Genomic DNA, 17,085 nt, shown 5'->3' on the forward strand with positions numbered 1-17,085 from the left:
CCAGGACTAAACCGGGACTAAACCAGGACTGAACCAGGACTGAACCGGGACTGAAGGACTAGGACAGAACTGAACCAGGATTGCTCTTGTGTTTCAGGTAAAGGCCCAGGCAGACTCACAAAAAGAGGTGAGCAATTTTGTCACTTTTTGCTACATTAGAAAGATAATCAAGTATATCAAGTATATTATTTAGGTGTCAGTACTGTGGAATGAAGTTTTAGTGATATTTATTTTGACATAATATTGAAAACTGTTTGCTGGTTTAGACTCTCCATACAGACATTTATTTCAATAGAAAACTTTTTTCCCCCTTTTTTTTTCCTCTTTCAGAGACTGAGGAGAGTCCAGTTTACTCCTCTGTGAAAACTGAAGATGTCTGCTACTCTCCCATCACCATCAACCAGACCAGAGGTAAGACCTGGACTAGACCTGGACTAAATCAGAACTAAACACAGACTGCAGGACTAAACCAAGACTAAACCCAAATTTAACCAGGACTAAACCAGTACTATACTAGGACTGAACCAGGACTGAACCAGCACTAAGCCAAGCTAGGACTAAACCAGTAATAAATCCAGACTAAACACACAGTGGACCACTTCCTGTTTTACCACATGTGCATTTCTGTTTGAGAGAAGAACTCAGCCTAAATATGCAAAGTTTGTGTGTTAAACATGTGTGAATGAAACAAAAACACAACTCCAATATAAATCAGAAAAATAGCGTAACTGGGTCCTTTAAACTGCTTCACTTCTGTCCGTGCGCCCTCTGCTGGCAGTAAAGGTAACTTGTATACACATAATTGATAACTGAATTACTGACTTACATGTTTTGCATGCTGCTGCTTAAGATGAAATGTTAATGCTGAAATGTACACGAGTGTATACATTTATCTTGTACATGTTGTAGACTGTAGGCCTGTGTTAGACTCTGCAGGTTGAAAGGAGCACCAACTCTAAACCAATGAATTAAGTGAAGGACCCAAACTGTGCAATGAATGAGAGGATTTATCAAATGAGGCCTTTTCAGTTGAATATGTTGTATTTTGACAGTGACATTTCTTTTCCTTTACTGAACACCAAATGACAGGGGATACACACTATTTTTTACAATATTTATAGTTACATTAAAGGTGCCCTATGCAATTAGCATCTTACCAGTATCAGTTGTTGTCAGTAGTTTTGTTATACTCTCATGGACCAAGTCAGACATCAATATGGACTAAGTAAGACCAGAAAACTACTAACAGTGAATGACCTTCTTCATCCAAGAGCAGATGGTGTGTGTACTTTTACACCACCAGGGGGCAGTGGTCTGAGGAGCAGGGCTGTGATTAGCTGGAGCAGTCTGACAGAAGACACATCTTCTGCACAGTGCAAGTCCAGAATACAATGAGGACATGAGATACATGAGATCAAAAACAACAATCCCTCGTTGTCCAGGTAGAATCCATGGCAAAAGAAGAAATTCAATTTGTCAACTGGACAAAACTGCTTCCTCAGGACTGAACAAGCAGCTTGGATGAGCTGTGAAACATATTTGACCAAAATAAACTTTTTGCCCAGTTGACAAATAGAATTTCTTCTTTTGCCATCAGAAACAAGTACAATGTGACAATGTGGCAACAAAATCAAACATCGTCTTGAGAAAATTAAAGCAATGCTCAAGGCCAATGTAAAAGCAGTACAATGCCATAAGAACATAGACAAAAATCACACTGAAAAACATCATGACCTCAAAAAGAAGAAGAAGAATATATATATATATATATATATATATATATATATATATATATATATATATATATATATATATATATATATATATATATATATATATATATATATATATATATATATCACCATATGTTATACAAAAAGATTTATAAAAAAGGTTTTTCACATGTGCATTTTCCTGTGCATTAACATAACTGAAAGTGAAGGTTTTATGGTGTTTCTTATTTTACGTTTTTGTTCAGATCCAGCTACGAGGACCAAAGAAAGAACGCAAGGACAAAAAGATCCAAGTCCCTACGCACAAATCAGAGTCCGGACTAACCTGGATTAAACCTTGAGACCTGAAGTCTCAAATAAACCAGGACTAAACCAAGTCTCAAGTAAACCAGGACTAATGCTACTATCCCATTGTCCTAGGACTTTCTGAGTTGTAAATTCAATCTGGGACACCCTTCCATTTTAGAATTCTGACTTGGAAACTCAGAGTTACATATGAATTAATTTTATTTAAGTGTCATGCACTCATGTGCCCAGCCCATATGGGCTTTTATGGCACTATTATCAATATACATAAAGGAAGACGTCCATTAAAAATTCAGAACACAAAATCCAACAGTCATAAGTAAATCACCCCCTATCCGTGTACAGAGTTCTTTGTCTCAATGTTCAGGCCTTGTCCACAAAAGCTGCTACACAAATTTCATTTCATTTTCAAATAACAAACACATCATTTGGCCTTCAGACAGCCAGAATAAATCGGCGGTTTCTTCTGTTGAATCATTTCATACATATTATTTTTTAAATCATGATGTAGTGGATAATAAAACATTAAATGAAAGTCATTCTCCACTACATTTAAATCACACAGAGAACAGAACCTGTCCATCTCTGGGACAGCTACATAGGGACCTCTGTCTTATTTTTAAATTATTTTTGACAAAGGGTTCAGTTAAGAAAGTATCCTTAAACTGTACACAGGTTCTTACAGATTATTCAAAAACAGGGGCCATATGTTTGCTGCAGCAAGATTTCCAGGACCTCTTTGGACCAGGGTAATCTGTGAACTCTGTTCCACTTAAACACTGAGTCTTTCACAGTCTGAGAACTTCTGCCATTTAATCTAAGCCCTGATGAAGACCTGTTTGGTCGAAACATGTTGGATTTGGTAGCTGGAGGACGTGTCTGGGGTGAAGGAAGTCTGGGAGTCCCTGCTTAGACTGCTGCCCCCGTGACCCGGCCCTGGATAAGCGGAAGAAAATGGATGGATGGATGTTGGCTTTGGCCATCCTGATAAAGGCCTGGATTTTGTTGTGTTTAAAACTTCTGCCCTATGTTTAACCACACAGGGCTCCCAGCCCATGTCCCCCTCTCTGGTTGCCCTAGTGGTAAACCTGTGTACTCCAAGGAAGTATCTCATAGCTCTGCTTTTGTCTGCATTATATTCTGGAGCATCTTCAAAGCCTTCAAAACTCCCACAGCGTAAAACAGAACAGGTCCAACCATTGAGTCAAAACTTCAGGACAGACCTTCATCTTATTTACTACAATTCCTGGTGCCCCCCTCCCACCAGACTATGACAACACTTGTCTGCCTTCTAAAACATCACTCCAAGACCAACAGCAGGATGAACCAGGACTAAACCAGGACTTGTGCTATAAGAGTGTGTTTTTCAATCAGTTTAACCAGGGAACACTGTTGTACCTTGAGTATTGGAACTGACAAAGTTATTCTGATTCAAAAACAATCATCATTTCCAAATATAAAGAACTAGACAAAATTGAGTCATTTGGTAATTTTTTAGTGAGTTATTGCTATAACACAGAAGTCAAATCCATTAGTCCAAAACCATTTAAGTTAAAACAAAAACTACAGAGAGTTCAGCTCAGTTCAGCATCTGAACTGGTGTACTGCTTTAGACCTGGTTCCTTTGAAAAATAATTAAAATACTAATCAAATGAACTGGGACCTGTCCTGAGAGTCTCTCATATTAAGATGAGTCCTGCTTTAGTCCCTTTAGTCCCACCAGGTACAGTCCATGTTTACTCCTTGATTAATATTTCCACCCTATTTATAACACATTCTTATGGTCTTATTATTATCATATTTTTGTTCTGTGTGGACACATGTCCTTTATTATTTTTATTCTTCTAAGCCTTTTGCAAGTGTGTAGTTGCATTCCACCTACTGTAACCAGATAAATAAAACTCATTTTGAAATCGTCTTTTGGTTTGTCTAATTTCTAATTTCTAAGTTCGTAGTTATTTGAGCCCTCATATAAAGTCACAGGATGAATTATTACTTTGTTTAGTGAGATAGTACCTGTGGTAAATATTTATCATAGTTTTACATCAGTTTGTGAAGTAAAGTTGAAGCTGCATTCAATTTTAAAACACTGTAATTCATCTAGAATGCTGGATCACATTTTTCTGACCCTTTAAAAAAAATCAAGATCAAGTCATTCAAATAATGATAATAATTTCCAATCAGAATTTTTTAAAATGGAAAATCAATGACACAGATGAATAGGTTATCTTTACAACAAATAAAAATAATAAATAAAATAATTTTGTTGTTATATTTGATTTAACATTTTAATAAAAGTTACCTTTAACAGTGAGACCTTTTTAAAACCCCACAGATGTTACATAACAGTGAAATACAGCACAGAGCCTCCCTCTGAGTGGAGCGCACCTGCTGCAGTTGTGTACAGAGCCCAATACAAGTGAATCTTGCCCAGAAAATAACATTAAACACGTTTGTCCTCTAAGGTCTAAAGACAGTCTCTTACTCTGGGGGAAGGTTGTGATGTCTCAAACAAAGACACAGACACATCACAGTCTGTGTCCTGTGTAGGATTCAGCTGCTCAACAAACTGTAGCACTAAACTCCTCATGGAAATGTTTTTCCTTATGATCTTGTGTTACATTCAAGGAAAAGGCTTTTGGGGAAATAAAGGTTTTATTTAATTGATTGTCCCAAACTGAACAGCTGAAGTGTTAAAAACTTTAGAGTGAGAGTCACTTCCTGTAGAGAAAAGTCTGAACTCTGACTGTAGGTCTCCTCACATGAACAGCACCTCTGCCATGGACTGTGAGTATCTCCTCTAACTCCTATTCATAAGATTAGAACTCTGTCTTTTTGGTGTATATATATCATGGTGTGTGTATATATATATATATATATATATTATATATATATATATATATATATATATATATATATATATATATATATATATATATATATATTTTGTGTTATATTTTCCCAGAAAAAAATTTAATAAAAATAAAATAAAAAATCCAAGGCGCTCTGTTATTTAAGAAAAAATGTAAATCTTTTATTACTACTGACATAAAATACACTCTGTTCCAGTGCAGTGTGGCTTTCCTCAGGGTGTAAACCAGTCACAGTGGAGAAACAGTTATAGCTGCTGTTGGGGAGCTGGAAAGTGTACACTTGTGCATTAAAAACAAATTCTTGTGATTAAATGAACAAAGAAGAATGTGCATTTAGAACAAACTATAATTAATTAATTATCTCCATAATCCCCATGTTTTCAACATGTAATTTGGATGAAGTGGAGGCAAAACTGCAGCACTTAAATGTGGATACAAAAGCCGTGCTTCTTAAACAGAGCCTATAAATTAAAAAAAAGGAAGCTGATATATATGATAATTTTTGATGTTTATAATTTTGGATGGTATTTTTATTTCTCAGTAACAGTGGATCTTAATTTAAGGGGGGAAATCGAGCCCCACTCATCATTGTCCTACCTTTTGTGCATCACCCATTTCTTTTCCATCTACCTTTGCCTGACAATGTAATGGATGTTCATGTTCCTATCCACAGTCTCTCTGAGGGTGAGTCCAGACCAGTCCCAGTTCTTCAAATGGGACAAAGTGTCTCTGAGCTGTGGAGATACTGGACCCTGGGCTCTGAAGAGGAACACCAGCACAAAACAGAACGAGCCCTGTTCTGAATGGGGGGCAGATATGAAAGGTTCTTCGTGTTCAATGGACCTGTTTCCCGTGGACTCTGGTGTGTACTGGTGTGAGAGGAACAGCAGCTCTACAGAACCCGTAAACATCACTGTTCGAGGTGAGAGACACTGAGTTTTACCCCAATTGACCATTGGCCATAATAAAACTTTGTCCACAGCAGTGTACAATAGGCCAAGTAAAATCAGAACTGTTCCTTCTGACATAAATGGACCAATCCAAAAGGTATTAAGTAACTGATAAAGAATGAATAGGGGACCAGCACTAAATTACTCTCTCAATATAAGTGAAAGCCACAGCAAAACTAAACATTAAAACGTTAAAAATACATATTTTACCAACAGACAGACTCAGAAACATCTTATATGAGGAGAGAAAGATTCGGTTCAACTGAGTGTGATCCCATAGTCTGTATCAGTGATAAATGTGAGTGTATCTGTAGTGTCCTTGTTGTTTGTGTTTTTCATGTGTCAGCAGTCGGTGATTAAATCAGTGATTCTTGAGTCGGGACTAAACAGGTTTTGAAAATGACTTTTGTCAAAAGTTCATCAACATTTATGAGAGGTGTATATCTTTGTAGAGTGAAGTCTGAGCTGTGCAAAAATGCAAAGATTCTGAATTACATTTTAACTGTCAGACACACACACAAAATATATTTTTTTAATTTTTAACTTTAAATCTATGTTATAATAAGAGTAAAGGTCCATGTTAAGGTTTATTTGAAGACTTACATAGTAATTTTATATTTTACTTTTATACTTTTACATTTGAGTTATATCTCAATTTCCAAAAACATGTCTCTATTTAAAAGTTATAAAATACAAAACACAAACCAGGATGTAGATTCTGATACCCTTTATGATTTAAGCCACATAAAATAAATGGAAACAGTCAAATTTCTTTCAAAAATGACAAAAACACACTCCAAATACATAGATCTGACAGAGTTGACAAAAAAAAAAAAATCTGATATGACATTAGTGATTTGACATATTTTACTTTGCATTTGACCTCTCAAAGTGCTAGTGTCACAACATCATTGATCTATAGCAGGCTCATAATAAATATTGTGAGTCGTCACTTAGAACTCACAATATTTAGTAGAGACAATTTCCCTTTGGAACTGGACTTGACCCCCGTTGAAAACATCTCTATTGTGAACCACTCCTCGTCTCAAGTGATAATATTATTTAAAGACGTGAAAAATGTAACAATCTATTCAATGACAGAAATTTGTTAAGAAAAACATTCTTTACTAACTTTGTGGATTTGTCAACTCTGTCACACACTGTATTGAAGTATGTTATATGCCACTTAAACCATGAAACAGTAAACTAACCCATTTCTAAGCTCTCAAAAAAAAGTATTTTCATTTAGAGACTACTGGTTCATTTGTCAATGTCAGAATTCACATCTGAGCCAACAAAAAAGTTTCCTTTTAAAAACATGGTACACTGCAGCTAATTTATTTCACTCTCTTAATGTCCTCACTCACTCCAGTACTGTTTAAATAACTCTCTCAGAATGCTCTGAGGTGACATTTTCCAGCTGTGATGACAAAAATCCCTTGTCTTAAATATATATAGTGGAGTAATGGTCACAAACAGCACTCTCATAGATTTAGACAATAATATTAGTGCCTCAGGTTTTTAAAATATCTGATGAGGTTGACAAAAAGATGGGAGTTTGGAAGAAAAACATTTCCAAAAGTTTATCATAGGTATATTTTCAAAATTTAACTCTAATATCATTTTATTCACATAAATTGAGTTTTTAAATGTTTTTGAGCAGGTGAACTTTAAACCCTGGAGGAGCACAGAAAAAAATTGCATTTACTTCAAAATTTTAACTTACATTTCTGTTAAAATTGGTCAAACAATATTTTCAAATAAATAGCTCTAGTATACAGATTTAACTTGACAATTATGATATTTTTTATGTATTTTTCTACAAATTACAGCATAGAGAGGGCCAAAACAGGTCCTCTCTAAAATGTCTCAAGAATCACCAAAATATTATTCAGTGTTGTTCCTTTGGGGGGCGCTGTTGGAGTATAGGGGTCCCTTTACTCAGGTCTGGTCCCTGTATGACCGGAGCAGGAGCTGTGTTCATTGACAGCAGTAAGTCAGACCTGTTCCCAGTGCATGTGTTGGACTCCCTCAGGGCTGCCCTTTGTCACCGGTTCTGGACAGAATTTCTAGGCAGTGTCAGGGGTCAAAGGGCGTTTGTTTTGGGGACCAAAGGATCTCATTTCTGCTGTTTGCAAATGTAAAGCTCTTAATTTACTGGTCGATCTATGTTCGCACTCTCACATATGGTCCCTTTGTCCTGGTCTAGTCTTGGTCTAGTCCTGGTTTAGTCCTGGTTTAGAGCTACGTTCCTACTCTCCCCCATGGTCATGAGCTTTGTGTAATGACCAGATAAAAGAGTCTGAAATGAGTTTCATGTTCTCTCTCAGACAGGGGCGTGATTCTGCAGGTGCCTGTGCTCCCTGTGTCTGTGGGACAAACAATCAGTCTGACCTGTTGACATCACACTGACCACGCCCTCCCAGCCCGTTTCTATAGAGATGAACACTTCCTGTCGGAGCAGCCCGCAGGTCACATGACCCTCCAGCAGGTGGCAATGTTTGATGAAGGCCTGTACCAGTGTGAGATGAGAGGAGAGAAGTCACTGCCCAGTCGACTCCGGGTCAGAGCAGGTTCAACTGTTTTTGTTTTTCTCTGATTGGTTGATGTCTCTGGTTCCTCTGATCTGACTGGACCTTGCACGTTTGTAGATGAGAAAGTCCATGTGAGCAGCCCCCTCCATCAGTGCAGCCTTCAGCCCAGTCTCCTGTCTCTCCTCTGGGCTCCTCGTCTCTGGTGCTGGGTTTGATCACCGGCTCAGTCCTGATCCTCCTGGTTCTGCTGGTCCTGGTGGTGAGACGGTGCCAGAGACACACAGGTCAGTGTCTCTAGTTTTTTTTGTCTTCAGTGTGTGAAAAGAGGAATGCTCTTTCATCTCAGTTCATGGTCTCTGTGATTCTCTCTCTTATCATGTGATGAAAATGGCTTCTCCAGACCACTTCTAAAACCTTCTGTACACTCAACCACTCCTGGACCAATGAAGGATTACTCATTTTCTCTCTCATTTTTTCTTTTATGTAGTTTCAAAGTCTGAATCATTCTTAATGTCTCATCATTCACAATCATTTCTTTGTTGGTGTTTGGAAACCTGTCCAGAGGAGAATGGATTAAACAGCCACATATTACCCCAGCAGCAGAGGAGGACGATCAGACACACAGGTATGAATTCTACTGATCATAAGATATAAAACTTAACTCCTTTTGAAACACAAATATTACTTTAACTACTTCAAATGTAAATACCATGCTCAATTTGTCAGCTGTAAATTCAGGATAGTTTTAGTCAACATAAAATGTATTTTTGATTTCAGTTGTGCTAAAATATACTAGTACTAGTGGCCATACCGGCTTGTCAAAGCCTGATCCTGTCAGTTCTCAGAAGCTGAGCAAGGTTGGCCTGGTTAGTACTTGGATGGGAGACCACTTGGAAAATCAGGTGCCACAGTGGGGCGCCAGTCACAAAACTGTCGTTGTGTCCTTAGGCAAGACACTTCACCCACATTGCCTAGTATGGAAGTGGTGTGTGCGTGAGTGATAGTGGTGGTCAGAGGGACTGATGGTACTGATTGGCATGGCAGCCGCTCTTCACTCTGCCCCAGGGCAGCTGTGGCTTCAATAGTAGCTTACCATCACCGGGTATAGAGTGAATGGAATAATGCTGAATAATGCTCTGTAAAGCATCTTTGTGACAAAATGTCTGTGAAAAGCACTATATAAATAAAGACTTACTTACTTACTTACTTAGTACATCTCAAAAAATGTGAATATTATGAAAAAGTTCAATATTTTTTTGCCACTCACTTTAGAAAGTTAAACCCACATATTATATAGACTTGTGATGCATAGAGTGCAGCTTTCAAGCCTCTATATCTTGACATTTTGATGATTATGACTTACAGACAAAATTTGGTGTCTCAGAAAATTAAATTAAAGATAAATTTAAAAAAAAGAAAAGAAAAGGAAAGTAAGTTCATTTCTGTACACTCAATATTCAGTTGGGATTTTGGCATGAATTACTGTATCAGTGCTCTGTGGCATGGAGGAGGTCTCCCTGTGGCACTGCTCAGGTGTAATGGAAGCTCAGGTTGCTTTGATAGTGGCCTTCAGCTCATCTGCATTGTTGTTTTTTTTGTGTGTCTCTCATCTTTCTCTTGACAATATCCCAGAAATTCTCCATGAGATTCAGGTCAGGTGAGTTTTCAGGCTAATCAAACACAGTAACACCATGGTCAGTGGTCACCTTTGGCTGTGTGGGCAGGTGCCAAGTCCTACAGGAAAATGAAATTAGCATCTCCATAAAGCTTGTAAGAATAAAGAAGCTTGTAATGCTTTAAAATGTCCTGGTAGATGGTTGCGTTGACTGTGGACTTCAGAAAACACAGTGGACCAAAACCAGCAGATAACATGGCAGCTCAAAATCATCACTGACTTTGGAAACTTCAATTTCAGGTGTTGCTTTATGGGAAATGCATAGATGTGTTCCTTGGACGGTGAGTTTTTCAAAGTCTGGTTTTGGAGCTCTGAGGTTGAGAATTGCTACTTGAGTCTTTTTCAGCAAAAATATGAACAATAAAAAAGAACATTAATTTACATAAATACAAGACATAAAATATTTTCCTCACAAGATAAAATACTCATAAAGAGCAAAACATAAGCATCATATCACTTACTATTGTTAGTCAGTGACCACACAGGCTGAGCCCAGGTGACAGCAGAACAGGCTGTGGTTTATAAATGTCACTGCTGTGTGTGTCTGTGCTACTCTGTGTAAAACCAGTTTGAAATTGTGGGTTTTTTTCTGATTGTTTCACATCTCACTGACCGTTCACTTATTTCCTCTCGTGCTAGAGACTTTGACACTGTGGTTTTATTTCCTGCAACGTGCATGAAGTGCTATAGGAACATGTAGGCATATACCACTATTCACGTCACTCATATAGCACCCTGAAACTAACTTGAATGTCCTCTTAACACCCACTTTTATGATCTCACTCTTAACATGTGAAATGTAAAATAAAAAATAAAACATGTCATCAAAGCCGAGTGAGGTTTGATCCTGTGATCTTCTGCTCCATCTGAGAAAAAAGGAACATCTGCACTTTACATCTGAAATACTACAAACATGGACTTGTATTTTAATATTTACAAATTCAATTCTTGATTTTTCAGATTTTGATGAGAGCTCTTTGTATACCACTGTCTGCTACTCCACCATCACCATCAGCCAGACCAAAGGTAAGACCAGGACTAGACCAGGACTAGACAGGACAGACCAGGACTAGACCAGGACTAGACCAGGACCGCACCAGGACAAGACCAGGACCACACCAGGACTAGAGCAGGACTAGACCAGGACAAGACCAGGACTAGAGCAGGACCAGACCAGGACTAGACCAGGACTAGACCAGGACTAGACCAGGATTAGACCAGGACTAGAGCAGGATCAGACCAGGACTAGACCAGGACTAGACCAGACTAGACCAGGGCTAGACCAGGGCTAGACCAGGAGTAGAGATCAGTACCACACCAAAACCAAGCCAGGACTAGACCCCTATCAGACCAGTACCAGACCGTGACTAGACCAGGACTAGGCCAGGACTAGAGCAGGATCAAACCAGGACTAGGCCAGGATTAGAGATCAGTACCACACCAAAACCAAGCCAGGAGTAGATCACTATCAGACCAGTACCAGACCATGACTAGCCCAGGACTAGACCAACACTAGACCAGGACTAGACCAAGAGTAGACCAGGACTAGACCAGGACTAGACCAGGACTAGACCAGGAGTAGAGATCAGTACCACACCAAAACCAAGCCAGGACTGGACCCCTATCAGACCAGTACCAGACCGTGACTAGACCAGGACTAGAGCAGGATCAGACCAGGACTAGACCAGGATTAGACCAGGACTAGACAGGACTAGAGCAGGATCAAACCAGGACTAGGCCAGGATTACACCAAAACCAAGCCAGGAGTAGACCACTATCAGACCAGTACCAGACCATGACTAGCCCAGGACTAGACCAAGACTAGACAGGACCAGACCTAGACCAGGACTAGACCAGGACTAGACCAGGGCTAGACCAGACTAGACTAGACAGACTAGACCAGGACTAGACCAGTACCAGACCAGACTAGACTAGACCAGACTAGACTAGACCAAGACTAGACTAGACCAACTAGACCAGACTAGACCAGGACTAGACCAGGACTAGACCAGAACTACACCAGGACTACACCAGGACTGCACCAGGACTAGACCAGGACTAGACCAGGATAGACCAGGACTAGACAGACAGACAGGATTAGACCAGGACTAGACCAGGGCTAGACCAGGAGTAGAGATCAGTACCACACCAAAACCAAGCCAGGACTAGACCCCTATCAGACCAGTACCAGACCGTGACTAGACCAGGACTAGAGCAGGATCAGACCAGGACTAGACCAGGATTAGACCAGGACTAGACCAGGACTAGAGCAGGATCAAACCAGGACTAGGCCAGGATTACACCAAAACCAAGCCAGGAGTAGACCACTATCAGACCAGTACCAGACCATGACTAGCCCAGGACTAGACCAAGACTAGACCAGGACTAGACCAAGACTAGACGGGGATTAGACCAAGACTAGACCAGGACTAGACCAGGACTAGACCAGGACTAGACCAGAACTACACCAGGACTACACCAGGACTGCACCAGGACTAGACCAGGACTAGACCAGGACTACACCAGGACTGCACCAGGACTAGACCAGGACTAGACCAGGACTAGACAGGACTACACCAGGACTGCACCAGGACTAGACCAGGACTAGACCAGGACTACACAGGACTGCACAGGACTAGACCAGGACTAGACCAGGACTAGACGAGGATCAGACCAGGACCACACCAGGACTGAACCAGAATGTAACTATAACAGAGCTAGTGTCATATTTGTACAAAACTAAAATCCAAACAGTTGCAAAGTTCCAATACTTTTTTATGCATCTTTTTAATCTTATTGTGTTAGGTCCATGTTATGTTTTCTAGTATAGAATATGAATTTTCCAATACAAATAAACTTTGTGATCTTTGTGAAACAACAAAAACTCCCCTAATTCAATAAATAAATTAAATGCCATAAAAATGCCTGATATAGAAGTATTTTTTATACCAATTGACCAGAGTCATTTATAAGTAATGTATAATGTAATAACTTAAAATGTGTTTAATTTGGAATATTCTTGATGTTATATGATTATTTCTGTTTTTTAGATCCAGCTGCCAGAGCTGAGGAGAGGATGCAGAGACACAGCGATGCAAGAACCGGCACAGAGATCAGAGTCCGGCCTAACCAAACCAGGACTTCACCCTTATTTACTGCAAGACTTAATCAGGACTAAACCATGACTAAACAAGGACTATACCGGAACTAAAACAGGACTGACCAGGTCTATATCAGGACTAAACCAGAACAAATCAGGACTGAACTGCGATTACATCGAAACTAAACTAGAACTAAATCAGAACTAAACATCTAAAATATCCATCTAGATCCAATTGTTTTTTGTTTTTTGCTGACCAAACTTATATGCTTGAAGCTTTACTGACAGACATTTTATTGCATTGAGCATTTCAGATATTAAAGGTGCACTATGTAACTTTTTGGTTGGGGGCCAGTCACCTACTTGTTTCTATGGATATGTCATTGCTTTGTCTGGATTGTTCCACATTATGATATTAAACAGTTCTACCTTACATTTATTAAATTACAGATGGTTTCATAGCTCAAAAATACCTAAAAAACAACCAAACAAACACATTCTGGCTGTGAGAGGTCGCCTCTTCACAGATCTGACCTGTAACTTGGTCTGGTTTGGTGTCCATGAAGAAAGGTTTAATGCCATTACTGTGAAACATGTCAGACAAAGCAATAGCATCTCCATAGAGACAAGCATTTGACAAATGACAAATAACATTTTGTAGTGTTAATTATAATGAACAAAAATGCTAATTTACTTTTCTATGCAATATTCTTTAAAAAATAAAACTCTGAAGTGTCTCTAAAAGAAATAAAATCAGCTCATGTAAAAATTATAACATGTGAATGTAAGACTTCTGATGATCAGCTTATATAATTTTTATATTTTTTCATTCAACATAGTTTGCACTTGCTTCCTTGTACAATAAAGTATTTATAAAGTTTATCATGCTTTTGTACTGTTATTGTCACACAGCGCCATCTTCTGGTCAGATTGCTCCCTTCATCACAACTCATTTTTTGCTTTGAATTTGTGGTCGTTTTAGATTATGTATGAAAGCAATTCTTACATTTACACTGACAAAACACAACTCTGGGTATGTTTTTGATGAGGAAACAATTTTGCCTTATTATAACACAGATCAGAAAATACTTTAATACTAGTATAATGCCTTTAAAGTGATGTGAATGTGCTTTTAAACTACAGGATGTGGTTTTGTTCTTGCACATGCCTCACACTGGATACTGGATGAGATATGTGTCTGTATCTGGTAATACAGGAAGTGCTCCACTGCATTTTGTAAACTTCATACACACTAGAATCATTTGGATAATTTCAGCCCTGGATTTACCAATCATTACTAAGCAAAAAGTAAAAGGTAACTGTTCACTTGAAAACTACTGGAAAACTAGATGTAGGTGTTTTTGACCAGACAGTTGTAAATGTACCCAGTTTGCACTTGTTTTCTTGTTTAATAAAGTCTATTTAAAAGTTGATCACACTTTTGTACTGTTTACTGTCACACAGCGCCATCGTCTGGTCAGAATGCTCCCTTCATCTCAACTCATTTTTGTTTTGAATTTGTGATATTCTCTTTTGTGTCATTTTAGATTATGTAGAAAGGTTAGTATGAAAGTAATTCTAACATTTACACTGACAAAACACAACTCTGGGTATGTTTTTGATGAGGAAACAATATGATAACTTTGCCATATTATAACACAGATCAGAAAATACTTTAATACTAGTATAAGGCCTTTAAAGTGATGTGAATGTGCTTTTAAACTACAGTGCGGTTTTGTTCTTGCACATACCTCACACTGGATACTGGATGAGATATGTGTCTGTATCTTGTAAAACAGGAAGTGCTGCACTGTGTTTTTAAACTTCATACACACTAAAATCATTTGGATAATTTCAGCCCTGGAATTTATCATTTTTACTGAACAAAAAATATTTGTGTCATTTTAGATTATGTAGAAGGTTAGTGTGAAAGTAATTCTAATATTTACACTGACAAAACACAACTCTGGGTATGTTTTTGATGAGGAAACAATATTATAACTTTGCCATATTATAACACAGATCAGAAAATAATACAGTAATATAGGCTGTTTAAGGTATGTGAGTCTGCTATTAAACTACAGGATGGGGTTTTGTACACATATTAACACACTGGGTTGTACTTCTCTTGTTAAATAATAGGACGGTCATTTGTCACTGTCCTGCACTTGTCTCTCACAGGGTCACACGAGGAAAGAAGAAGTAGATTCAGCCATGTCCAGAGATCGTCCCATTTTGTTCTGTGTTTTCTTCACACTTAAACCTCTGTTGCTTCTTGGAGTCCCGAGTCACAGTATGTTATCTTTTAAAAATATTAACTTAGTTAACATAAGCCGCTTAAAGGTGCATTGTGTAACTTTTCTGGTGGAGGGTACTGCTGTTGCGTTGTTTGATATGTTCCACAGTATGGCATTAAAACTCTATTCAGCCTTGAAGTGATTTTAATGTTCAGAAATTCTTGTGTAAATGAGCTCGTGTCTCTCCACTGATATGATCTGTACCTTGGCCTGTTTGCATCCGTGCAGACAGATAAGTTTAATGTCGTACTCAAGCCCAAGAAAAGTTACACAATGCACCTTTAAATAGCAAATTTCACTTTGTAGAAAATAATGGGATAGTAGCAGAGATCAGTTGTACATTTACTTGAGTAAGAATTTGCACTTTTCTAGCAGAATATTTTTACTTCTACTTGAGCAATATTTTAAATGAAGTAATAGTACTTACTTGAGTAAAAGTTGTGGTTCTTCTTCCCACTGTGAGTACGTGACAAAAGCTTTATCTTGACAATAAAAAAATGATTTATGAACATTTATGTTTCTTGCACCGTTCCTTCAGATATGATTTAGTTTTTCTCATGTTTGTGTTTGTGCTTTAAATAATGCACAAAATCTGTCATTTTCAATTCCAAATTATAAATCAGAGCTTATGTCCCTACAGTTACTTCAATAGTACTTTTCCCAAATACTTTACTTGAGTAATTGCTTGGACTACTTTGTGCTTTTACTTAAGACATATTATTCTGAAGTAACATTCCTTTTACTTGAGCATAGTTCTTGGCTTAATTACTTCTGCATGGATCCTCTTATAACAATTTTTACTCGCTTCTTTGTTTTGACTGAGCTGTTTCAAATTTGTGATTGACTTCATTTTTTTTTCCTTTTAATCACAGTAATATTATACATTATATTAGAAAAGCATTGTATTTGGCAGATTTATTTGCATTATTTTTTCTTCTGTGGCTAATGTATTTTTATTCTAAAATACTAAGACTTTTTGACCCCCCATTTCATTTGATTTGTTTCAGCTCTTGAGGTTTCCAGTTGTCAAACAGAGTATGGACGAGAGGGAGGAAACATTGTGCTGTCTCCAGGACCAATCAAAGAAACAATCACTAAGGCGCAGTGGAAATATAATCAAAAAAAAAATTGCAGACTCAAAAGCAGATATTACTGGACATCAGTTTTCTGGCCGAGAGACAATGGACAAAACAAATTACAGTTTAACATTAAAAGAGCTGAAGACCACAGACTCTGGGGATTTTACTTTTATCTCACAGGGAACATCAGGACAAAGACCCGTACATACTGCATCAAACTAGTGGTACAAGGTGAGACTACAGCTATGTTTATTCATATGACCTATTACAAATTACTGTAATACTTAAAGGACCCATATTACACTGTTTTCTGATCTACTGTTGTTTCCTCAACACAAACGTACCTGGAGTTTAGTTTTTACAAAATCCTGCATTTTCAGGCAGAATTCTTCTCTTAAACAGAAAACACTCTATTGCACCTTGTGATGTCATGCGGTAATACAGGAAGGGCTCCACTGTGTTTTTAAACTTCATACCCCTTCACTAGAATCATCTGGATAATTTCAGCCCTGGAATTGCCAATCTTTACTGAACAAAA

General features: G+C 38.1%; 2 protein-coding genes and 1 long non-coding RNA gene across 6 annotated transcripts in view; all 3 read left to right on the plus strand.

Moving 5' to 3' along the window:
- Positions 1-2,379, plus strand: part of LOC129409734 (low affinity immunoglobulin gamma Fc region receptor II-like) — a 33,905-nt gene extending 31,526 nt beyond the window's left edge. For all 4 annotated transcript variants that reach the window (XM_055156285.1, XM_055156286.1, XM_055156283.1 and 1 more), the window contains exons 7-9: positions 98-127; positions 331-411; positions 1,979-2,379. In XM_055156285.1, the coding sequence (XP_055012260.1) occupies positions 98-127; positions 331-411; positions 1,979-2,067 (200 nt within the window). In that variant the 3' untranslated portion in view covers positions 2,068-2,379. The remainder of the gene's footprint in view (positions 1-97; positions 128-330; positions 412-1,978) is intronic.
- A 2,423-nt stretch (positions 2,380-4,802) lies between these two features.
- LOC129409736 (uncharacterized) overlaps positions 4,803-17,085 on the plus strand; it is a 100,471-nt gene continuing 88,188 nt past the window's right edge. Inside the window, exons 1-2 of the mRNA XM_055156288.1 lie at positions 4,803-4,826; positions 5,586-5,834. Coding sequence (XP_055012263.1) covers positions 4,820-4,826; positions 5,586-5,834 — 256 coding nt within the window. The 5' untranslated portion in view covers positions 4,803-4,819. The remainder of the gene's footprint in view (positions 4,827-5,585; positions 5,835-17,085) is intronic.
- On the plus strand, positions 8,543-13,188 carry LOC129409738 (uncharacterized). The gene is made up of 4 exons (XR_008632531.1): positions 8,543-8,680; positions 8,959-9,021; positions 11,032-11,097; positions 13,122-13,188. It is a non-coding gene; the product is annotated as an uncharacterized LOC129409738 (long non-coding RNA).

This window comes from Boleophthalmus pectinirostris, unplaced genomic scaffold (assembly GCF_026225935.1).
Source record: "Boleophthalmus pectinirostris isolate CB_2022bp ecotype Guang Dong unplaced genomic scaffold, ASM2622593v1 HiC_scaffold_20, whole genome shotgun sequence".
Classification (NCBI taxonomy): domain Eukaryota; kingdom Metazoa; phylum Chordata; class Actinopteri; order Gobiiformes; family Gobiidae; genus Boleophthalmus; species Boleophthalmus pectinirostris.